General features: G+C 48.7%; 2 protein-coding genes across 2 annotated transcripts in view; one reads left to right on the forward strand and one right to left on the reverse strand.

Annotated features, from left to right (window-relative positions):
- The window catches only part of ptn (pleiotrophin), a 10,397-nt gene extending 9,366 nt beyond the window's left edge, over positions 1 to 1,031 (forward strand). The window contains exon 4 of the mRNA XM_062518085.1: positions 286 to 1,031. Coding sequence (XP_062374069.1) covers positions 286 to 341 — 56 coding nt within the window. The 3' untranslated portion in view covers positions 342 to 1,031. The remainder of the gene's footprint in view (positions 1 to 285) is intronic.
- Positions 1,032 to 5,888: 4,857 nt separating this feature from the next.
- Positions 5,889 to 25,299, reverse strand: chrm2a (cholinergic receptor, muscarinic 2a). The gene is made up of 2 exons (XM_062518617.1): positions 25,182 to 25,299; positions 5,889 to 10,774 (listed from the first exon to the last, which is right to left on the reverse strand). Exon 2 carries the CDS (start codon positions 10,705 to 10,707, stop codon positions 9,169 to 9,171), a length of 1,539 nt encoding a protein of 512 aa, XP_062374601.1. The 5' UTR covers positions 10,708 to 10,774; positions 25,182 to 25,299; the 3' UTR covers positions 5,889 to 9,168.

The following is a 25,299-nucleotide window of genomic DNA, read 5'->3' on the forward strand; positions in this document are numbered from 1 at the left end:
TGTGTGAGGGGGAACATTCCTGACCACGGAGTGATTATTGCATTTCACTTCTGTTACACGGGCATCAGAGTTATCATCATGAGAGTTATCATCATGTCTGCTAGATTGTGTTACATTATGCGACTCTTAATGCTGTCAACTTTTGTTTGTCTCCTTATGTGAGTCGTGATAACGTTATTCAGATGTTTGTGTCCTTGTGTGAGTCGTGATAACGTTATTCAGATGTTTGCTTTTTGATGACTCGGATGTTTTTTAATCCTCCTGCCTCCCCGTGTGTTCCTCCAGACTCCAAGAAGCCCAAACGGGACGGAAGGAAGAAGGAAAGCACCCCGATGGACTAGTATAGAGAGACGCGGCGGAGTGCTGACTGAAACAGAGTCTGCTTCGCTCCGCTCCTCCTGCTCTTCCTCCTCCTCCTCCTCCTCTTCCCATAGGTCATCCGGTGCAGAGTTTAAGGCCCTATAGCACTCGAGCAGTAAACCCAGAGAGTGAGAGGATGTGTAGAAAAAGAAAAGAAGAAAAAAAACGACAGAGCGTGTTTTATGTTGTTCTATCCTATATACACTCTGATAGATGAGTTGTAACTTTTGTAGCTAATTTCATACTCCTATAATGTTGATACTGATAGTGTGAGCGAAGTTTGATATTAAAAAAAGAAAATATCTAATCGAATTAACCTTTTTTTTGTTCTGGATCAGGTTCTTGTAAAGTACAACAGGGTTGGAATGTTCTTTTGGAGTGTCTGGAAACCATTTTGAAAGAATTGTGTCATATTACTGAATGTTCTGTGTCTTAAATGTAGACTTTCTTGTCATCACGCCAAGGCAATAGTTAGGCAATATTGTCCTAGATTCCCACTGTGCGAGTGTAGACCCAATGCATTTTAATGGACATCGTTTCCACTGGTGACACTGTAATGTGTAGAGCTGTGTCTGATGTCCATGCTAGTGTTGTCGAGTGGGTTCCCCCATACCACTGGTCCTTACTGTCTCATTCATGCGTAAGTGAATAAAAGAAGAATCCATAAATAATCTGGAAGAATGGATGAATGAATTATTAAAGTCAGTTACACAAATACTGTATCACACACCACACTGAATGATGTGTTCATGCATACAGACCAATACAGACAAACAAATGTCTCAAAACTGATAACAGAAGCACTAAAACAAATAAGACAATTATTTTTATACATTTTTATTTGGTAGAATTTCTGTCCAAAATAATATGGCACAACATATCCACTGAATGTAGTTCATATAACAGCCTCATGTGTGATCTGTGATACATCATTCAGATTCTTCATCCAATAATCTCCTTGAAAGATTTTTTTTTTAAACTGTACAGAAGGAAGTAGCATACTGAGGATCGAAGGAGCAGGGGGAAAAGAAGGAAAAGGAAACATTCAAATATCTATTAAACACGGGTATGTACACGTTGACTGTACCTCATCCAAATGACATAGAATGCATACTCTATATACAAGGCAAACAATAAGCTGTTGACAGACAACGCTTCTACTGTATGGGGAAACAACAATCCACAGTTGGTAAGTGTACAGTGGTAATCTACATACTGAGGCAACTGAAAAAATATCCATCTGTTTTTGGGAATCTGATACAAGGAGGTTATCAGTATCCTTTGTGATCTATATTCATGTATTTTATTTTTATTTTATTTATATATACGTTTAAACATATCTCATTTGAGCTCTACACATTCAAGTGCATTCCCTCAAGATGCGGTCTTTTGGTCGTGACTTACAAAAAATCCCCCCACCCCCACCCCTTAAATCATATGTAATTTACAAGATATGCAAAGTTGTAGCTGAAGATGTCCTTGGTTGAGTGTTTGAGAAGTCACACAGTCTCTACAAGATGATCATTTCTCACTTTCTCTCTGTCCTCTGTTACTTCGCACACATGGCTCAATGACGCCTCATTATCACAGACTTTCCTTGTCCAGGTGCAACCATGTTTTTCCTTTCTTCCAAACACAAAGGACAAACAAGCAAGTGGAGCCAAAAGTCAACAAAACAAGCAGTAGAAAAGTATGCTTGGAGTTGCCTTAGCTACACAACTCCCGTGTTCATGAATCTGTGTTCCAGAGCACTCAGTGTCTCGTACAAGCGCAGGACAATAGCTGTCTGAATCCAGAGTTTCTCTTGTCGTCTGTCTCTCTTTCCCCTCATCGTGGAGTCCCTCCAATCCCCTAAAACAGATAGTTCACAATTCTGTCCCGTGGTTCTCAACCTCCTGGCTCCTGATTTAACGTCCAATTATCCCCTTGTTGCCACTGACAAATTCTTCAGCTCCAGAATCAATGCCTTGTGAGTCACCAGTTCTGTCCTTGAATAAACCTTTATAATACACTTTCTCCTCCTCTACATCAATGCAGCAGATGCAGTTATAAAATGTCATACAAAAGAACTCTTGCTTTAATAATTACATATGTGAATACAGAGTCCACTATTCTTCAATGACTGGTGGACTCGTGTCAGTGTGTGAGTCTTTGGCGGCCATTTTCTTTTGAGTGTGGTATGGCATTTTGAGAGATACTTATTTCATTTATTTATTTTTTTGGAAGGTCCTGGAGTCGTGTTATACTACATTGGTACTGCTTGGCTTTTGTCTCCAGTTCACATTGTTTTTTCGATGCCTTCACAGGTTTGTGTTGTTTAGTAACTCCATTTTATAGCACATATTGTACACATTTCATTCCCTATCACACTGGTACACACACACACACGCACACGCACGCACGCATGCACACACACACACACACACACACAGACGCACGCACTAACACACACTAACACAACCACTCACACAATCACATTTAAAACACAAACACAAGACATTTTGATACACACAGTAAATACAGTACAAATAATGAACTTCATCTAAAGGAAGTAATGATACTCTACTGACTATTGTGCTTTAAGGCCTGAATGTGCCCCGGCATTGAAATTCTATTGATCTTATTAACATTATTGACTCTTCCTGGGAAATGTAGTTTTCAGATCTCATGGAGTAGTCTGCATGAATTGATTGGTGTTCCAGAAAATAATCTTGTGCTTTTTTTCAACAAGTCAATGTCACCACACACACACACACACACACACACACACACACACCACTAAACCCTAACATACTCAGGTCAGAGTTTGGTTTTGCATCCATTCTTATCCTCCTTGATCCATGCTATTCCCCACACAGCACTTGTGAATGGTCCTCCACACGCTAACACTCACACGGTAGCCTTACATTTGGGAACAGCAGCAGCAGCAGCAGCAGCAGCAGCATTGCCATGCCTTAAACTAAACAACATAAACATCAGACGCTTGTGTAAATTCTTTAGCGCGGCCTCTCACGGGTGGCTTCAGATCATTAGGCACTTCCTCATGAAGCATAACAACAGGGGTGCTTGCAGGGGGGGGGGGGGGGGGGGGGGTAGTTTACGGTGGGGGGGCCCTTCATCATGCCAATGCTGGGGAGGATCATGCAATCTTAACTCAACACTGTTTTGGCAGCGGGGAGAGTTGTCATCTACTCTAACTCCCACACTTTAGCGTGGAATCTGTGTTAATAAAAGACTGTTCTTAAAGCGTAAGTTTGGCGGAAAATGAAAATAAAGCTATTTTCTGAATGAAAATACATCAACTAAGCCGTGGAGGAAGTAATTTTCGCTCATCACGCAGTACAGAGCTAGCACTGGCAGGACCTACAGCCCAAAATCGCAAACAGTGGGTTAGCATTGGGCTTTCAGCCAGGCACTTTCAAAATCGCATTTTTAAACCACTAACATTGCTCAAAACAGCGGCAAACCTCGTCAGCAGCTTGCTCTAGGTGTCTACACATAAAACGAAGCACCAATCAGTCTGTAAACTTTGGGATAGTCTGTATACACGTAGAATCAGTTCCAGACCGCAAGCCAGTCTGAAGCACAGAAATGTCTCGCGAGATCTCACACGGAAGCACGGGAGCTATTCCTACAGGTAGTCAAAATCGCGTTTTTAAACCACTAACATTGCTCAAAACAGCGCCAAACCTCGTCAGAAGCTTGCTCTAGGTGTCTACACATAAAACAAACCACCAACAACTTGGCTCACGAACCCGACGTTTATAAAAGAAGACTGTTATGAACTCTTACCCCTTCCAGTTCCTCACGAAGGAAAGTCCACGAGCTCTCGTGTGAGCTCTCGCGTGACATTTCTGTGCTTCAGACTGGCTTGCGGTCTCGAACTGATTCTACGTGTATACAGACTATTCCAAAGTTTACAGACTGATTGGTGCTTCGTTTTATGTGTAGACACCTAGAGCAAGCTGCTGACGAGGTTTGCCGCTGTTTTGAGCAATGTTAGTGGTTTAAAAATGCGATTTTGAAAGCGCATGGCTGAAAGCCCAATGCTAACCCACTGTTTGCGATTTTGGGCTGTAGGTCCTGCCAGTGCTAGCTCTGTACTGCGTGATGAGCGAAAATTACTTCCTCCACGGCTTAGTTGATGTATTTTCATTCAGAAAATAGCTTTATTTTCATTTTCCGCCAAACTTACGCTTTAAGGTGTGTGACATTAACACATCCAAAGACTTCTGTGATACACACAGACATAAGTAATATACATTTATATATACATATATAATAGGTGACATCTGCATACCAAGACTGTCTACCAAGGAAAAACAATTACCGAACCAAACCAAACAGAAATTAAAAGATTGAAAATAAAGGTCTCACTCACTAACGTCACAACAAAATGAATTTCTTATATAGAAATCTATTTACAATACTAGCCCTTTGTTTCAAGTTGTGTGACATCTCACTGTGTTTCAGTAAAGTCACACTTTGACAGCAACTATGTGCTGGTGACGCCACAAAGACAGTGTTTATGGAATGAGTATGACAGGAAAATGGCAGTTTTACGAACTGACTGTCTCACTCTGTGTGAAGTGAAACATGAAATCGGGGAGTTTATGAGCGAAGCGTCTGAGTGTCTGTCTGTGCGTGTTTGTATGTGTGTATGTGTGTACATGTGTGTGTGTGTGTGTGTATGTGTGTGTGTGTGTGTAAAAGCCACGGAATTGGAGAGCTGCAGTTTATGCCCGTGCGGAGCTTTACAGGGCTTCACTGCCGGCCGCGTCCTCTTATGGGAGAAGAACCATGCACGCGTTCAGCTCTGTTTATCTCTGAGCGCTCAGGGTCAGCGCGGGTCAACAGGCCTGCGCCGCAAAAAAAAAAACCCCTTCGGCTGCCCTGTCAGGAATTTCTCCGGCGGCTTTAAACATGCTAGCCACACGCGGGGAGTCTCGCGGCGGCGCTGACGGCGGTCTGCGGTGTGTCTTCCGATAGAGCTCTCCGTCAACGCCACTTCAAAGAGCGCCTCCTCGCCTCGGTCCGGCGGAATGGGGACCGTCTGCGACGACTCCCGCTCGGCCTGTCAACGCCGCCGCCGCGTGAGAGCCATGTAAGCTCTCGGCGGGCTATCCGCGGGATCTCTCTCTCTCTCTCTCTCTCTCTCTCTCTCTCTCTCTCTCTCTCGTCCCTCTACTTTGTCACGCTGCTTGACGTCGTGTTTGACGTGTTTGGAGGAGCCGAGAGCGGCTCCGTCCCGTCCGGCGATATTTCACGCCGTTTATGGGCACGCCGGCGGAAGAGCAGCGGTGGCGCTTGGAACGCCTCGGCGCTTTTTAAAAAAAAACGCGGGCGAGAGAGCACTCAGCGCACGCACACACACACACACGCTAAGCGTCGCTTCCCACCTCTCTCTCTCTCCATCTCCGATGGAAACCTTTCACTCATCCCATCTCGAATGGGGGTGATTAGAGCCTGACAGACGTCCTCCAACACCCATCAGACCGACATCCGTGGGGGGGGGGTGACGGTGGCAGTGGCGGCGGGGTCGGTGAAGGGGGACACACACACACACACACGCACAAAAGCTGGCACTCTCCTCCACTTGTGGTGGCGAGCACTTACTTCTCCTCGGCTATCACTCAAACGGCAGCTTAGACGGAGATTAATCAAGCGTCCCCGGCGAGCGATGGGCAGAGAGGGGGCTCTCAGCTGCCACCGGGACGCCTGACAGATGACACCTAGACATGAGTCCACTTATCGGCCTGACGGATAACTGGGATGGCAAACTTGGATGAGCACCTCTCTCTCTCTCTCTCGCACACACACACACACACACACACCTACACACACACACACACACACACACACACACACACACACACACACACACACACACACACACACACACACACACACACACACACACACACACACACACACACACACACACACACACACCTACACACACACACACACACACACACACACAAACACACACACACACACACACACAGAGCGACCGTCAGAAGTGGGGAGTTCCAGGCAAGCGCATCCCATGAGCAACGGGGCCCTTCAGGGCGCTGTGTGTCTTAAGCGAGCGGTCCGTGGCCTTCCAGAGATGGAGAGATGGATTCATGTTTGAGGAGCTGACATCTGCCTCGAATGCAGACACCGAAAAGGGGAGCGACATGAAACAGGAGCACAGGAGTGGAAAAGAGAGAGAAGGAGGGAGAGAGAGAGAGAGAGAGAGAGAGAGAGACGGAGAGTCTGTCTTTGAGTTAGAGAAACAGAATGTATATAGGAGGGTATAGAGAAAGAGAAAAACGAGTTTGAGAGGGAAAGGTGGGGAGAGAGAGAGAAGCATACATTACAATGGTGCTGGTAATGGTGCCTCGGCTTGAGCGAGACAATGTATGGCAGAGTCACACATAATAGGATAAAGAATGAGTAGGCCACTAAGTGGGACACTGGCCTGCTGTGTAAGTCAAGCGTGTAATGTGCAATCTCCGATGTAGGTGTTCCACATCATGCCGTAATCTGATAAACCGTGTGCCAAGAAGCCATTATTCGGCTGTCCTAGATCCCAGTCGTAAGGAGAGCGCCACGGGGGGTATGCACTCCATTCTGACTCCATTCCCCTCTCGAAACCGTCCTGCCAAACATCACGACTGGCACACAAATGCCGCGGATGTCAAGTGGGAAACTCTGACGGGTGGCATTCAAGCATGACCTGCAACAGGTAGCTATTTTTTCGCCCCTCTTTCAAAACAACCAGCGTGATTAGCGTATAAATCCACCGCTGTTATAATTAATACCTACCTACAGATATGTGGCCACGGGGATGTTCATTTAATGTAACCATGGGAACTATAATACATGGATGATATAGAATGATGAAATAGCCCTTTTGTTCACAAAGCTTACGCCTGTGATAAGAATTTCACCCCATTCCAGGGTGCCATACATTTCCAACACACTATAACCATACCGTTTCACCACGCCTTACTTAGATACCCATACTACAACAGCTGTCTTAAGATTCACTCGTTCACCAGAACACCAGAAGTCGCAAAGACCACAATCTGCTCAGCACTCCTATACACACTCACGCACAAAAGCCTATACACACTCTCACACACACACACACACACACACACACACACACACACACACACACACACACACACACACACACAAAAGCCCAAGATTCCTTTCGGGAACACACAGCTGTAGCCTAGAGGTTTGGCTCCATGCTTCCAATGATGGGGAGCATATCGTCCTCACCTGTCTCCGTGTAAATGGTAAGAGGGGCGTGTGTTGCCTCCAGGGGCCTCACTGTTGCTTAACACCATGTTTAGGTGCATCCTATTATAATTGGCAGATGGCTGATAATGTACAGTATGGTGCCATTTTGATTTGCATGCTATAAATACTGTATGCAGTATTAATAATGTATGTATTCTGTGCCTTTGAGCTTAAGATAAAAACAAAAAAGGTAAAATGCACCTTTCAAGAGGCTGTGTGAAAATAGATAACACAGGATCTATAACTCGGCTGCTCTATGGGAGCTTTGTCTCCGGTAGCGTTTTTTAATGGTCAACTAAAAAAGGTAATTAGTTACTCCCAGGGGCTTAGGCACTTGTAGCTGTGTTGTACTCTTGCTCATGGAAATGTCAGAGAGGCCCCTCTGAACCGCTCGTCCAAGCTGCTCCGCTGCGCAGCTCATGACAGCCCAGCGTCCCTCCTGGCACCGGGGGGAACAGCTTGAGACAAGCGATACATCCAGCAGTAATCACCGCCTCAGGTCCTTCCCATTGAATTTGTGTTGTAGATAATCTTCAGTGAAGTTCAATAGAGTTCCCTTCTCTCTCTCTCTCTCTATGTGTCTCTCACAGGCACACACATACATACACATACACACACACACACACACACACACAGACACACACACACACACACACACACACACACACACACACACACGCACGCACACACAGAGAAAGACATTCACACATACGTACAGTCTAGCCTCACTCAGACATACACCCCTACGTACACAAACATAGATTATGTTAAATGTACTGTACATTAACTTATATACACATATGTATATATATACAGGGATCAATTTATACTGACCAACAAACTCAGGGTTTGATGGTTCAGTCAGCCCTATTTTCCCTTAGTAGTTGTGTTAAAATAAGCAGCGCAGAGCCCGTCCAATCTTCGTCCTGTTTGACTTGACCTCTCTGTCACGGCAAGGGGCTTCAGGGTGACACTGAAGTCTCTGCCTTCCCTTAACTGTGCCTCCGATTAAACAAAAGTCACATATTGCCAAATCAACCTGTGCCATCACACTGTTAGGAGTCGATTCATGTTGTGTGGATTGTTTTTTGTAGTTTGATCTGTCAGTCGTGTGGATTTTGTGTGACTTTTTTCAGAGCTGTCCCTCAAAACCCTTCCCTTTTCTTCCCTCAGTGCTTGGAGATCAAGCATTCTGAATCACGCCTTTGACTCTGGCTGCTGCGGTTGCATTTATAAAGTGCCACAACAGGTTGCTTAGGAAAAAAGAAAGAAACGAAAAGGAGTTGAAGAAATACATCACCACTTACTCTCTCACCTTCATCTCCTGCCTTTCATTCATCATGCTCACAAAACACACACAAACTCTCTCTCTCTCACACTCACACACACACACACACACACACACACATACATTCACACTCTCACACACACACACACACACACACACACACACACGCTCAGACTGTACACATAAATCATGCACGACACCCCGGACACCCAGGCATCTGTTCATCTGGCCGAGCGGATGTTTTTGTACTGGCAGAGCAGGAGGTGCTTGAACGTCTTCTTGAAGGTGGCGTTGCACAGGGCGTAGCAGGCCGGGTTGATGGTGCTGTTGATGTAGCAGAGCCAGTAGCCGATGGTCCACACCGTGTTGGGGATGCAGCTGCCGCAGAAGGTGTTGATGAGCACCATGACGTTGTAGGGCGTCCACGTGGCCACGAACGCCACCAGGATGGCCATGATGGTCCGCGTGACCTTCTTCTCGCGCGACGGCGGCCCTTTCTTCTTCTTGGGCGCCTGCTTGGTCATCTTGACGATCTTGCGCGCCACGTGGTTCTGCTTGTCGCTGGCGCTGGGCACGATCTCCACCGTGGTGTTGGAGGCCGTGTAGCAGTCGCCCTTGGGCGACTTGGTGACGATCTTGATGCAGGTGAGCTTGGAGCCGCCGGCCTTGGCCCGGTGCCGGGTCACCGGCGGGCCGGCCTCGGCCGCGGAGGATCCGGCCGCCCCAGCCGCGGCGCCGTCCTCGTCCTCCTTCTGGTTGTGGGCGGCGGCGCTGCCGGAGCTGGAGTCGTTGGAGCTGTCCTTCTCCTCGCCGGGGATGCCGTTGTCCCTGGGCGCCTCGTCCCCGTCCGCCTCTCCGTCCCCGGCCGTGCTGGACGGGCCCTTCCCGTTCTGGAGCTTGCCGTCGTGCTGGTTGGCCACGTCCTCCGTGGACTGCGTCTGGCCCCGGTTGGGGCCCTCCTCCCCCCCTCCGCCGCCGCCGCCGGTCACGTTGTTGTTGGTGGGCTTGGCCACGTGGCCGCGCACCTGGCTGGGCGAGCCGGCGGCCGGGTTGGCCTGCGACGGCTTGCGCGTGTCCTTCTTGACGCGGCTCTTGCTGGCCCGCGAGATCCGCCAGTAGAGCACGATCATGATGATGACCGGCAGGTAGAAGGCGGCGATGGCCGTGCCGAAGGTGACCGCCGCGTTGGAGAAGAACTGGATGTAGCACTCCTTGTCGGGCACCGTGCGGCCGCCCACGATGAACTGCCAGAAGAGGATGGCCGGCGCCCACAGGATGAAGGACAGCACCCAGGCGGCGGCGATCATCATGCCCGCCATCTTGGTGGTGCGCTTGATGGGGTAGCTGAGGGGCTTGGTGACGCAGAAGTAGCGGTCGAAGCTGATGATGAGCAGGTTCATGACGGACGCGTTGCTCACCACATAGTCCAGCGCCAGCCACAGGTCGCACACCACGGGCCCCAGCGGCCAGTAGCCAATCACGATGTACACCGTGTACAAGTTCATGGAGCACAGGCCAATGATGAGGTCCGCGCAGGCCAGGCTAAACAGGAAGTAGTTGTTGACGGTCTGCAGGCTCCGGTTGACCTTGATGGAGAGCATCACCAAGATGTTCCCGATGACCGTCACCAGGCTGAGGGAGCCGGCCACCAGCACGATGAAGACCACCTCCACCGTCTTGTAGGGGCTCTGGAGGGTGACGGCGGGCTGGGTCTCGTTGCCGTCGGAGGCGTTCCAGAAGGTGAAGTTGATCCCGTCCATCTCGCCGGGTCTCTCGTGACGCGATTCTTCAGTCGGCACGGAAACCTCCGTTTGCAAGTCCTTAGATCTGCGGGGGGAGCACAGATAGAGATGCACGGAGTGAATTTTTGAGCTGCGATTTTCATGCATCACACAGCTTGTGTCAGAAACATTGAGATACACATGGCATTCCCTTGGCACTGAACAGTATTCAGAGATACACTGTGACTTTAGAGCTGCATCTCTTCATACATCAAACAGTGTGTCAGAAACTTTGAGACACACATGGCATTCCATTGGCACAGAACAATACTCAGAGAAATATATTCAGTTCCTTTTTCTGTTTTCTCAAGTGCAGATGCCCCGTATTTGACCTTATGACACCATGAGAGCACACTAACGTATGGGAATATGACATTTTTATAGCCTAGAAGCAGGTTGATGTCTGTTGCTGGCTAACACATGGTTGATGGTGGCATAAACATATTGTGCCTTATGTGGTGGGGTAAGCCAATTCAAAGCTAAGTCACCCTGCCTAGACCTCACTACAGCAGGAGAAGCACAGAATAGTGACATCTGAAATAGATAGGGGTGTAAATGAGATGATGAAGGCAGACTGGGAGAAAATATCCAGCAGATGCGGGGTAATTTGGCAGAGGAAAATATGATCCTCAATAAAATGACAGAGTGCGCCCGCGGGAAGAGTCTCTCTACCCAGGAGTCTTTGGCAAAGCGAGTTAAGTTCTGTAATTTTCAAGAACACTATCATAGTTAGTCAAGCGTGCTGTTTTATGTATTATTCAGTGGACAAATGTGTTACTCCGTAAATGGCATAAATGGCAGTGTATGTGACTAAATTGTTTACCCGTTTTAAATAGTTTCATAATTTTAATACATTTAGAGTAAATTTCAACACAATGGCTTTGCACCAGCCCATAATATATCTACTGTATCATTGCAAATGAATAGAGAGGTAATTTCCAATATATCAAGTTCCCCCTTATTTGTTTGTGTTATAGTATATCATCTCAGAAACGGCAGAAAAATCTGGGGGAAGCATTAGATATTTTTTAAGCTTCTGCAATATGAAATGGATGAAGTTAATCTAAAAAAACGCATTTTCAGCCAGCATTTAATCATGAAAGGATCTTAATACTTTCAACTCTCACTTCAAAGCCAGTGATGTGGACACTCTCTGATTGGACATGATTCAGCCTCTAACTTGTTTAACCTGACGTGCGCATGGTGTGGACTTCCAATAGCCCTATGTGTTTCTGTGCAAGCGTGTGACTGAATGTGTGTGTGTGTGTATGTGTGTGTGTGTGTGTGTGTGTGTGTGTGTGTGTGTGTGTGTGTGTGTGTGTGTGAGAATGTGGCCGTGCTCAAATGTCTGGTTCGTTGGTGGCGGTGTGAAAAAGATGAGTCAAAATGTATCTGCCTGGTTAGTGGCTTCCCTTGGTAACCGGCGTGCGCCGTCCAGCCGTGACATGACCACCTACGTGGGCTCTGGGTGATGACTCACTCGGCTTTCATGCTCCGCTTTGATCTAACGCTGGCCTGGGGCAGAGATGGATGTGCAGAGCCTTGGGAACCTAGACTTGCCCATCCCATCCCAGCCCCCACCACCACCCCCACCACCACCACCACCACACTCACTACCACCCCCACCACCACACTCACTACCACCACCACCACCACCCATCACTACCACCCCCACCACCACCACCACCACCACCCATCACTACCACCCCCACCACCACCACCACCACCCCCACCACCACCACCACACTCACTACCACCCCCACCACCACCACCACCACCCATCACTACCACCCCCACCCCCACCACCACCACCACCACCACCACCACACTCACCACCACCACCACTACCACCACCACCACCACCACCACCACCACCCCCAAACACTTCTGGCTCTCCTCCCAGCTGTTGGGCTATCAGTGCTGACCCCTCTCCTCCTCCTCCTGTGGAGAGAACTCCTTTGATCGGTGACCAATGACCACACACCTGCAAACGGCACGTGCCAAAACGCGGGCCTCGCTTTGGGAGCTTTCGGGGCTCAGTTGTTTGTCAGGTGTGTTCTAGATCTGTCAGCGTCTGGCAGCTACTCTGACTGGACAAGGAAGCAAAATCCATTTGTTGTTGTCGTCCATTAGCTGTCCATAGCAATTACACCTCAAGCACGGTCATACTGTGGGGTTGAGCACGTCAGCACATCACAGTGATTCTGCAAGAAAAACGCAATCTTATCTTTGTGATTATTCAGGATTATTAATAGCCAAGCAATCCACCTGACGGCATTAGGGAGGGGGTCGCGTGGTCACTGCGGATGAAAATCATTTTCCCCGAGATAGATGACATGGCTTATCTGCCGCGTTTGTGCCATGACGGAGCCGTGTCATTCTGAGCGACTGTTATTTGATCGCGGCGGTGATCCGTCGCTACGACCGCCCCCTCTCACCGCGGATTACCGCGCTACCTTTGCGAGGAGAGGATTTGTCACCGCGGGACAACTCTGACTCTCGCGACATGAGTAACGGTGATTTTGTTTCCTTTCGGCTGTGACGCGGACTGGGATGCGGGGATAAAACGACCGCCACCGGCAATGGAACCAGCGGGCTGCATTGTTGCGGCCAATGGGCACTCTCTTCCCTCTCCTCTCAAGCTCGCACCCTCCTATTTACTGCTCTTGCCCTTAACAGACTAACTGACTGTGAACAACTAGAGCGAATTCACTTATCTTCTGTACCAGAAATCCCTAATCATAGTATTAGCCACGCAGCTAAGCCCAACTAATCCCCCATAAAAAATGTTAAAGTCCAACAATTTATGCATCGTTTTTTTTTGTAGGGGAGAAGAGGAAGAAAACACATTTGACGGTACAAACAGGGCAGACTTGTGGCAGACAGAGGCAAAATGGATTATGAAAGCTTGTTAGATCCAGTGTGGAGGGAGCGATCGAGAAGCTATGTGGAGGTCCGTGCTGAATACCAGAGCAGGGCTTCACACCAGGAGCCTCAACCACCAGTGGCAGGGCCAGAAGGAGGGGTGGCATGAGGGGTGGCATGAGGGGTGGCAGGAGGGGTGGCAGGAGGGGTGGCAGGAGCGCCACAGCTTGCCAATACAAAACAAGTCCTGGCGTTTCTTGGAGTGAATTTCCTCATAATGGAGTCAGCCGCTGTGTCCAGTGCTGATAAACTGCTGGCCAAAAGGACAGGCCGGGCTTTGGTGCAACATGGCTTCTGCTCGAGCAGACGCCTCTGCTGTGCTGTGTACGGCGTCTGAGTCTGTAATGCGAAGCGCTGGAGCTAATTTACCCACAGGCTGCGCCACTCGGTCCTAACGGCATGGCATTACCCTCAGCACCAGGTAATGTCTCCCCAGGTAGAGGTAGACACTGGAACACACCTGGCCCTTGCCTGCTGCGAATCTGGTCGACACAATCTGTTACCTGGGGTCCATAATAATTTTCATTATGCCCTGCGGTCACAGAGAGATTTGTATGCTTGTGACATTTACTATACTGCGACTGAGTCCCATGCAGTTCATATTACTGATAGAGAGGCAGCCCTATGCACAAGTGACATCCAGGCTCAGACACCAGACGACTTGAGTTTATACGAAGACAGACAGTCTGTTCCACATAAACACAACTACACATACCTCGATGTTATGGGCGTATTGTGAAGTTTCCATCCCTGAAAGTTATAGAGTTTCCACATCTTTGGCTGCGCTCCTACTTTTTCTCCTCTATTTAAAGGTTTTGACAAATGACAAAATGAATCGCTGAATGCTCTAAGGGGCGACTGTAAATAAATAAATTTTGCTTGCCTTTTAGACTTAGCTGTTCCTGGTGCTGGCTCAGTAGAGCCGAAAATTGCCTGTGGCCTTTTGGACGGCCGGCCGCTCCCTCTTAACGGATTCTCACTTGTCTCTGCCCTTTTTTCTCCCACTCTCACACACACTGGGAGCCAGTCAGAAATCTGTTCAACTGCACACGAGTATTAGTCTAGCTAGGAACACGGTCATTAATTATATCTTTTTGTGTCAGAGAATATATATGTCCACAAGGTGTCCAAACTATGGACACGTTCATATTTCAAAAGAGATATTCCCATGAGTATATCCCTGAGAATGCCATTTTTCTTCCACACAAGCAATAGAATTATGTTATGTTCTTTACCTAAAGCGTGGCTCTCCCCAGGTAACCATACATTAACGTTCCATGAACAAAAGCACATTATGCGCACATAAATAGCCCGTGTGGACATACATCTACTAACTGCGTTAGACCGAGGGGTGGGATGTGATGCATGACCTTGGCTGCTGGGATTTACGCACGATGTTGGCATACAAATAGCGCACTGATGCAGGATGCAGGGGCTAAAAGCCCAAGACATGTATCCCCCAACCTGGACATGAACCTGCTCCCCTCGTTTCAGACCGTTAGCGATCGGCCTTTATTCCCTGACCTCATGAAAGAACACGGGACCCATGCACGGGGTTAACGCTTCCTTTTTGATGGCGAGCCTTTGAAGGAACATGCTCGGAATGCTCGCCCACCAATTACTGAGTCGTCTGTGCGTCCATACGGACGTGCTTACACAGCTCATAACAAACCACCGGGGCTTGTTGTGTTCCCAAGTGCAGTGTAGCCCTTGTTGACTCTATCGAACTCCTTGTCTTTGACCCTGTGAGCACAGACTATTTGATCTACAGCCTAAGGTTGGAGGAACGGATGAACCTATATCTCATTTCATTTTATACCTGAATATAAATTCCGTAAGGAATCTCGCATTCCCGGATTAAAGAACAGTTATGAAATGGAAATATTAGAAAATGAAGGATTTCCACAGGGGAGCCCTTGATACCATTTCTCATACAAAGCAATTGGTATGCTCGTCGAGCGGCGGAATTGAATTGAGATGAAATATGCATCTTCAATCTTTATCTATCTCAAGCTCCTGTGGATTTGTTCAGCTTGATGGACAGGTTGGGTTGAACACTGACTCCCTCTGCCCCACAGACTTGGAGTCTGCGCTGAGAAATCTATGGTGACAGACTGCCGGAAATGGCCTACTACATGCCACCTCCTATCGGCACTAGAATCAAGATTGTGCTGCTGTGACTACTGTAATACATGCACAAAGCCACCTCAGCCTGGAACATGGACACACACACACACACACACTTTCTTTGACACACACATACACACGCTCTCTCTGCCCTTCCTCTCTCTCTCTCTCTCTCTTTCTCTCTCAAACACACACACACACACAAACACACACATAGTGTCTCTCTCTAACTCTCAGTCATACACTCGCACGCTTGCTCATTCATAATGCAGTGGATACATGAATTCTCCGCGCACCAAAAATAAACAAATTCTCCCCACGAGCGTGTTAACAGCTGCGTTCGAACGGAGCCAAGTGGCGAAGGAGAGCAGGAGCCGAGCCGAGCGGGAGGCCCTGCGATGCTAAAGAGGTGCCGGGCCTGATCGCCAAAATGGAGATGGAGCTGATGTATGAGCGGACACGAGTGGCCGTCAAATATATGCAAAGCTGCCACATCCAACATGCAGGCCCTGAGAAGTGTGGGCTGGGTGTGCATACAAATGTCCCCGGAAATGACCAAATAAGATCGTCAAACTGTAATGACCCTAATGGCCTCACATCCTCATTTCATTAAGGTGATGTATATTGTCAGGGCCTCATTCATCTGTGTCGTCGCCATTCAAGTGTGTGTGGGGCTGACAATGTGGCCCAGGTCTTCTCCATCTAGCGCTTTTGGTCGTGCTCGTCAATTCTTACTCCTTACTGAGTTCAGTAGCTGAGTCACAGCCCCCCCCCCCCCCCCCCCCCAACACACACCAACCAATATGTGATGTCTTTGACAGCAGTCTGGAGGGGAAAAACAACTTGCGAACACATCTCCACTCCCACGGCTACGCGAACTCCCCACGGACTACCCCCATTCACGGCCGTGCCACAGATGTTTTGGACTCTTTTCGCGTGGCGATATTATGCCAGCCGTGCTGTAAACGCATTAGGAGACAAAGACAAATATGATTGGGAGTCGCCTCAGAGCTGAGCTGCCCTATTTTGCCGGCACAGACACAAAAAAAAAAAAAAAAAAAAAGAAAAAAGAAAAGCCTGCGCAGGTGTCGCCAGATCAGCCTGCTCTCAGGTGTGAGTGTGATGTGTCTGGGAGGGTGGAGAATGGAGGTTAATGTGGGGTTAATGAGCGATAAATGGATCTCAGGCTCGCAGGAGCTTATTTTCCCCCCCCCTCATACTTGCGCGCATGAGGCATGTGCAAACAGCAGCTCTCCGTAGGGGTGCTGATAAGTGTCTCCATTTTGCAGCGTTTGAGAGAAAATTAGCTCTGGTGATTGGTTCTGGGTCATCTTCTGTATGTGACTGGAGTTTGGAAAAGTGTGGGCTGGAGTGAAGATGGCTTGCGTGTGTGTGTGTGTGTGTGTGTGTGTGTGTGTGTGTGTATCAGTTTAAGTATGTTTGTAGGTGTGTGTGCGCGTGTACGTGTGCGTGTACATGTGCGTGTACGCGTGTGTGTTCGTGTGTGTGTGAGGATGGACAGCGTGAAAAAAAGGTGTCTCGGTTCAGTGCCATAACCTTGATCTCTCCTGACAGCCAGCAGTGGTGTTGGTGACATCCTCCCATCTGCTGGTGTCAGTTCATGCTGGGAGGCCATGCCGGCACTTAAACACCATCTCACACTTCCACAGCCACAACCCCCCCGCCCCATACACACACACACACACACACACACTCAGAAACCATACACTCCTTTAAGCCTTTATTTATTTATTTCCCTCTCAGATTTATCGGGTGCCACTGACATGGAGTGGCCATTATTTTTATTTCAGAACAAATTAATGAAAGCCCAAACGGCTCCGGTCCGGTCTGTGTGATATAAATGGAACCTGGACTCCATAAAACAAAAACCAGTCAGGACTAATCTTCCCGCCCCCATCGCTGATCCATAAAAACCCATTATGGCGCAGCATAGATGATATACTCTGTGCTATAACTGTCTGTTTAAAGGTGGCCGGGACCATTTCCCTTTCTCCCCCCCACACACACACACACACACCCTCTCTCGTCTGAGTGGCCCTGAACGATCTGCCGTCGCCGGTATATCATGCTTCCAGATCTCAATAGTGCTGCTCGGGCCCTTTCAGGAAAAAAAAACATCACATTTCACACTTGACCTTTGCAGCTGCTTTTTCCAGGCAGTGGTGCGCTCTGCTGTCTACGTGACTTCAGGGACGGCTATTGAAGTGCAGGCAGAGATGGGGGATAACTGAGAAGAGTGAGAAGCCTTCTACTGGCCAGATGTGCGCTCCCCACTGACACTGACACCATGGTCGGGTAAAGACAGAGGGACAGGGAGAGAGAGAGAGAGAGGGAGATAGAGAGAGAGAGAGAGAGAGAGAGAGAGAAAGAGAGAGAAAGAAAAAGAAAGGGCAAGATGCAATGACCTTTGAGGACAGTGAGTTGACAGCTCCCAAAGTGACCGGCAGACTGGCCATAGGTACTTCAAATAGCCACACACTTGCAAGGGATGGATGAAAGAAACGGCAGAATAAAAAGCGCTCAAAGAAAGCAGAGAGAGAAAGGGAGGAATGCGGACAGATGGAGTGGTGACAGGACGGGAAGATCATCTCTTTCCTTTCCATCACTAGAGATTCTCCTTCTCTTTCTCTTTCCATCCCTAGTACTGCCTGGCCCTGTGCTGGCTGTGACTTGACTAACGCAGTCACGATGACTGCCTAAATGCTCCTAATTCTAGCTTCCGACATTTACAATTTTCATAATTTATGTCGGACAACACGCCAGGGTGCTTTCTCTCAACCTTGTAAAAATGAGTGGTTTTTAGAGAGGACCTGTTTTAGCAGTGGCGAATGGATGTTGTTTCCTTTCGCCCATGTTTGTGTGTTGAGATTTTTTGGCACATTTGACTGCCAATGATTGAACCGTCCTAATCATTTATCCCCCAGCTGTAAAAACATCAGAGTGTGTTTTCGGAACTCAGTGACATCATCGCAGGGTAACGGTGGCTGGGTGCCGTACAGGATGATGATTGGCTATTGTCTCAGTGCTTTTTTTTCTCATTTGTGTATACAGCCTTTTCGGTAGATCTGAACACAGTGCTGCCTTGTTACCTAATGCAAAAATATATTGGATTTATTTTATTATCGTTTTGGCTGAGATATCCTCCACTCTTGGCACGCCCCAGAAATGCCTTATGCAACATTTGGAGACGGCTCCGCCGTTACGTAACGACGCACATCATAAGGAAACCATGATAAGCTTTGCACTCGCAGAAAGACGGCGATGGAGGAGGAGGACTACCTCTTCTCCTCCTCTCTCATCTCCTCTACCACTCCATCCCCACCCCCACCCTCCCCAGCCCTCCCCATCACCCTTTAGCCGTGTCCCAGGTGTCACTATTGGCAGAGGACACCACCACCTCCACCCCCACCCCCGTCCACACCAGGCTCCCAAGGACGACGGCAGAGCCCCCGAAATACCCCGTAATGGACAGGCGGGCACATTACGGGCAACATCTGGCAGCACAGGCCTCCTCTCTGGCACGGCACCGTGGGCTGGTGCCAGGGGCTGACAGAGGCGCCTGCAAGGTCCCGGTGTCACCGCGTGAGAGAGAGGCTGGACACACTGGACACACTGGACACGTGGCCTGTCCTAATAGTGCACTGGCACCCCCCCCCCATCCCCATCCCCATCCCCCATTCCCATTCCCATCCCTACCCCCCCAAAAAACAGAATTCTGTTGAATGCGGTTGGGAAATGTACACATGGGACAGGAAAAGGTATATAGGGAGCGTTACAGGAAGGTGATAATGCATATTGCTTGAATCCGAAGCCAGCTTTTGAAATGCAAAAATGCGTGTGTGTGTGTGTGTGTGTGTGTGTGAGAGAGAGTGTGTGTGGGTATGTCTACCCATCACTGTAATGGGGGTCGCATGGTAGTCCTAATCAACACAGCGGTGTGGCCCTGCTCTCTCTCTGGGTATCAGTGGGAGGAATATCTTACTGTCTCTGGCCCTCCACACCATGCATGGCAATGAGCTGACCTGCTGCTCGGCCACAGTGGGCACGCCCTCATTATTGTTTTCACACGGCGCATTGAAATGGACGTGTTATCGCTCATCTGTCTTCCTGCCTCTACCTCCCCAAACACCCCCCTCCTTCCTCCCCACTCCCCCCTCCCGCTCCTACTTCTTCTACCCGCTCTCTCGCCCTCGCTCTCTTTTAAACACTCTCGCACGCTCTCTTTTGTTTGTTCCCCGCCCCCCCTCTCTCTCTCTCTCTCTCTCTCTCTCTCCCTCCCATTGATCTCTATCTTCATCTGATTCATTTCTTTCTTCCTCAAATCTATTCTATGGCCCCTTAACAGCCTTTATGCGCCATATGCTTCTCTTTTGGACTCACAGTCTTTTCAATACACACCTCTTTTTTTACCTATTTACACTCCCTCTCTCATCTCCATATCTGGCTCATCTCTAGTGACCCCAACCCACCCCACCCCACCCCTCTCCCCCTCTCTGGTGCTTGTGCTTGGTAGTCCGCTCATGCACGCCCGGCTCCCGATGGCCCCAGTGTTGCACACACCTGCCCGCTCAGGTGGGGGTGACATGAACGCCCTTTCTGCGTGCGAAGGTGCCAACCGTGCCACTGTGGCCAGCTGCCATTTGGACGGATCTCGTGCCGCTGGATGCTCAGTCACACAGAACGCTCTCTGAAAATCCTACTACAATGTTGAATACTCAAGAGCTGAATAATGTGGCCTCTCAGTCAAAGAAGAAGGAAAAATACAAAAACAGTGGAAAAGGGAGGTAGCTTTGGGAACGCCAGACATCAGTGTTGAGCCTTCAGGAGGTGTAATGGGCTTAAACTAATGAACTACCCATGGTAGCACTCTCGACTGCTGCTCTGTTGGTAATGGGGGGTTTTTTGCCCATAAAGGCTACTTTGTTGGTCTTAGTTGTTGATTGACCGCTGAGGGAGATCCCCTACCTACAGTATAGCACAAGGAATTAAACGCCTCTCTTGTATACATCTGAAATGCCTATAAAGTGAAAGGAGCTTAAACAATGTAGCGGGATGAAAGCCTGATGTTACAGCCCATAGGCCCCTCATCAGATACTTACTGCTAATAAATATTGAAATGAGTCTAGAGAGAACCGGAATGGGATGCTGCACCCATTATTCTTTTCAAGCCTGAACCGTTTGATTTTTGGCAGCTTTTTTATTTCCAGTTATGAACACACCTTTTTTTTTGTTCACTTCAAACTTCTCTTTCATAAAAAGAAATAAATATGAAAGGGAATGTGCCTTTATGAATATGTATTTATTATTTAAATGTAATGAGAATGCTCCATTTTTTATTTTATTTTTGTCTCAAAGGCATAGTGAAGTTGGACCATTAAAAATGGCACCAAAATGTGGTTCAGTGTTATGGTCCATAAAAGGATTATGATGATGTAGGTAGCTGAGGTGACACGCTCACGCGGTGCATATTCTATTCATTCTGCTGATGTATTCAAACCATTCCTGAGCGCTTCGTTTGTTTGGTTAGGAACAGCAAAAGACATACAGTATAGTACATATCAGTCCCTCATACGCAGTGCTGTACGGGCTCTATGTTGAGCTATCATGCCCCCCCACGTAGAGGTGCCCGTGTCACCCTCCCTTGCCAGGGCAGCAAGCTGCGTTTACATGTGCCTGGGACAGTAACCTGGCAAGGAGAAAGGGGGAAAACACGCCCCCCTCTTCCCTGACGTCTGTCGACGCCCTTGCCAACGCCTGTGGTCTCTTTCAGGTGGCTGGCTGGAGGTGTGTGCGTCTCTACGGGTTACGTCAGACGCCGCTTCACCCCCTCCCCCCTCCGTGTCGCACAGCTCACAAAGACCCCTCGGCCGTCCACTCCGTCTGCATCGCAGTGCGTTGGAGTTTTTCCCGCATTGCCATCATCGACGGCACAACCCTCCCCCACCCCCCTCCACTCTCACACGTCCCTCCTGTGATGTATCGCCCCTGCGCTCTCTCCCGTAGATGGAGAGTGGTGGTGCTCATTAAGATCTGTAGAGATATTGAAAATGGGGGAAAAGGGATGGAGAGAGAGAGAGAGAGAGAGAGAGAGAGAGAGAGGGAGAGAGAGGCTGAGAAAAGAGAAAGAGATAAAGCCTTTGCCTGTTGGAGTTGTTCCACTTCATTGTTCCCTGGGCACGTTCTCCCTCTCTCTCTGTCCCTCTCTCTATCTCACTCTCTCTCTTTTACACTTTATCTCCTGCCCTCTCTGTTACTCACAAACATACACACAGGCACACACCCACTCACCCACTCACCCACACACACACACACACACACACACACTTTCCCTTTTATGACGCACTTACTGGTGACAATGCCAACCTGCAGCGTCCTTGAGCAAGATGCTTCCTGAGTGCAGCCTCTTCTCGCATGTTATGTCCCCCTCCCTCCGCTCTTTGTTTCCCACAGCCCCATGCAGATAAGCCACTCAGAGACAATCTCTGGAAACAGATCTAGTGAGCCGAGGATGCATTTTCAGACTCGCGGGGAACACTTTGCCACATCGTGCGCAGTACTTCAGAGCTTTTTTTTATTGTCTGGCTCGCCAATTCAATCAGAAAATGAGAGCGATAGAGAGAAAGAGAGAGAGAGAGAGAGAGAGAGAGAGAGAGAGAAAAAGAAGAGGAAAAAAAAGGGATGCTAGTCAGCTTTCATGCGACGGGGGGGGGGGGGGGGATGTTTGAACGCTTTTAGAACGTGACCCCCTGAGAGAGCCTCAATCTAGTTCGGCTTGTGTGCACTTTCAAAGCCACTCTTCCTGCAGATAAACAGAGGTGCATATCGGGATCTGTCAGCTATCGCTCTGGCCTGTCCACTCCCGTGCTCCCTGATGGGAGACCGCTGCCCGAGGCTCGGCCGTCCACCAAGGTGTTTTTGTGTGGCCGGCCGCCGGCCCGCGGCGTTATCGCGCTCCCGCTCTTGTTGCCGGGGGAGACGCTCCAGCTGCGACTGATACGGACAAGACGAGCGAGCGCTGTCACAGATGACCATGTGACAGGGACAGAGTGGACGGGGGCGAGGCGGTAATCACCACCAGCCAAAAGACCCTCCCCCCCCCCCCCCCGCCCCACACACGCACGCACACACACACACACACACACACACACACACACACACACACACACAGTCACCCCAGAGCCAAGGAGGTGAAATGAAACACCTCAATAAAATGCTAATCCGCGGCCGGTGCATTTGATCCGCGCGCGGGATGCATGGTAGCGCGATGCAATCACGCCGCTAAAGCTCTCAGCGGCGACGCCAGCGGGCCCTTCAGACCAGGTGTGCGAGCTGACACGAGACCTGACAGAAACCACTTATGTTGGGGCCCCTTTTCACAATCACCTTGTTGTCATTCAAATCCATTCTGGGAAGAAAGGAGGAGGGACAATGACAGGCTGTCTACATCTCAGGTCGGCCAGCCACTGGCCAATTACAACTCATATCTGGGCGGTATTTTTCTAAACCGAGTGTCAACATCACAACTTTTTCCGTCCACTGACTTTCACTATTTGCTTTGAAACAACAAATCAGCATGTAAACAAGCAAATAAACAAACAAAAATAACGAGAGCTGCTGGTTTCGTACGTTTGTTTAATCAGCACTGAATGAGCACTGAGCCTCACAGTAACACTGAGGGAAACGTCGATGTTCATAATAGAAACGACAGCCCATTTTTTAAGTTGAAAACTTAATCCATTGCCAGTTATCCTGAGAAAAGCTCTTTGCACTCGAGAACACACACACAAAAAAAAACAACAACAAAAACGTCTCCAATTAGCTTAGAGTCCCTGAAGCCTTTATATATTCTACTGCCTCTGATATAAATTATACATGTTGTATATTAAACACTCCAGCTTTGCTGCTCTACTCCCACAAAACATTTGCATAACTCAGTACGGCTGTCCCAGCTGAAATAATATGCAGCCCGGGTCCGTGACTGCACAGTTCGACGATGATCACAGGAGTTCACTTTTTCTAACCACGCAAGGCCACAAGGGGGACTCGCTCAAAACATGCAATTGGGCAATTCTGATAAGCTCACTCCAAAGGGGGCAACTGTGTAACCTTGTATGGCAGTTGGCAAGGGTGCATTTGCAATGTTTTGGAACAATGTCCACTAAACATCTTGTTTATGCAGCATTAAGCTATGAGAATGCAGTTTTAGAGGGGTTGGCGTCTCCTGTGCCCTTGGACTGGAGAGGAAACCTCTTCAATTTTAAAGTGGTCAAGAGGGGAGGCTCATTATTCAAAGCAAAGACAGATAAAGCCTTTTTGACTTTGCCAAAAACTCACCTCGGCACATAAAAGGACAAAGCCAGTAACAGCTTAATAAGTCAAATAAAGAAGACAATGTGTGTTTTTCGGTGTAATCAGTGTCAACGTCTCGTCCCTTCCTCTCCTGCCTGCATCCCAAACAAGTCTCCGGGTCTAAATGGGCAGCCCATGCTCAGGGGTCGGTCTCCGAGGACAGCTGTCCAGCACCCCTCCGCCCACACTGATGGCTGTGCGCCATCTCACAACTTGAGACGCCGAGACCAATCAGAAGTTGGCCGTAACCCCCGCCGTCTGAGGCCTGTTCATTAGACGCTTCCCACTGATGAGGGCTATTCCTAGCCTGAGGTCCGTGTGCGTGTGTGTGTGTGTGTGTGTGTGTGTGTGTCCGTGTGTGTGTGTGTGCGTGTCTACAGTACGTGTGTGCGTGTGTCCGTGTGTGCGTGTGTGCATGTCTACGTGCGCAGCGGCCTCGGCGATGCTTTTCTTTTTTTCCCCGTCCTCTCAGCGCGAGCCATGACCGCCGGGAGCTCGGTGTTTCATTTGATCCCAGCGATTTGTGATTCTTAACTAACTTCATCTGGGGCTCTGATTCGAGGGTGAGACGGAGGTTAAAGCGCCATCAAAGCAGCCTCCGCCAAGCTGTTTTTTTTTGTTGCTGTTTTGCACAATGAGAAAACAGGGCCTCATCAAAATATGCATATTTCACCGGGAAATCGCTTTACCTGCTCCACCGCGGCAACTGAGGCAAAACATTACCTCTGCGGTTAGATCTCTGAACACAGGCTGACCTTTAGTTTAGCTCCTCCCTGCATTGCCGTCCTAAGAAATAGCCAAAGACACAGCATGACTTTCTTGGAATAGAACAAAAGCCATAAACATGTATTTAGCATGACACTTTGACCTTTGAAGTATTTTTCAGGTTAAATTCAACCTGAAAGCCACTGAATAATCAGAGGTCATACACTGTCCAGATGCATATTTTTCCCCAAGTCTTTGTTGTGTTTAAGAAGTCGTGTTTATATGTTTCTGTTTTCTATGAGTGGAAGTCACAGGCTTGCTCTTACCTAGAAAGTCAACAGGAAAGGGAACGATTACAGCAACAACAAGAGGAGACTTGCTGTCTCATCTCCCATAGAGACTGAAATACCAGAGGACTGCTAAAGTAGTCCAGCTCCAGCAAAC

The sequence above is a fragment of the Sardina pilchardus genome, chromosome 17 (assembly GCF_963854185.1).
Source record: "Sardina pilchardus chromosome 17, fSarPil1.1, whole genome shotgun sequence".
NCBI classification, from domain to species: domain Eukaryota; kingdom Metazoa; phylum Chordata; class Actinopteri; order Clupeiformes; family Clupeidae; genus Sardina; species Sardina pilchardus.

Excerpts from the sequence above, each read along its gene's own strand:
- chrm2a (XM_062518617.1), bottom strand. The coding sequence starts at position 10,707 with ATGGACGGGATCAACTTCACCTTCTGGAACGCCTCCGACGGCAACGAG.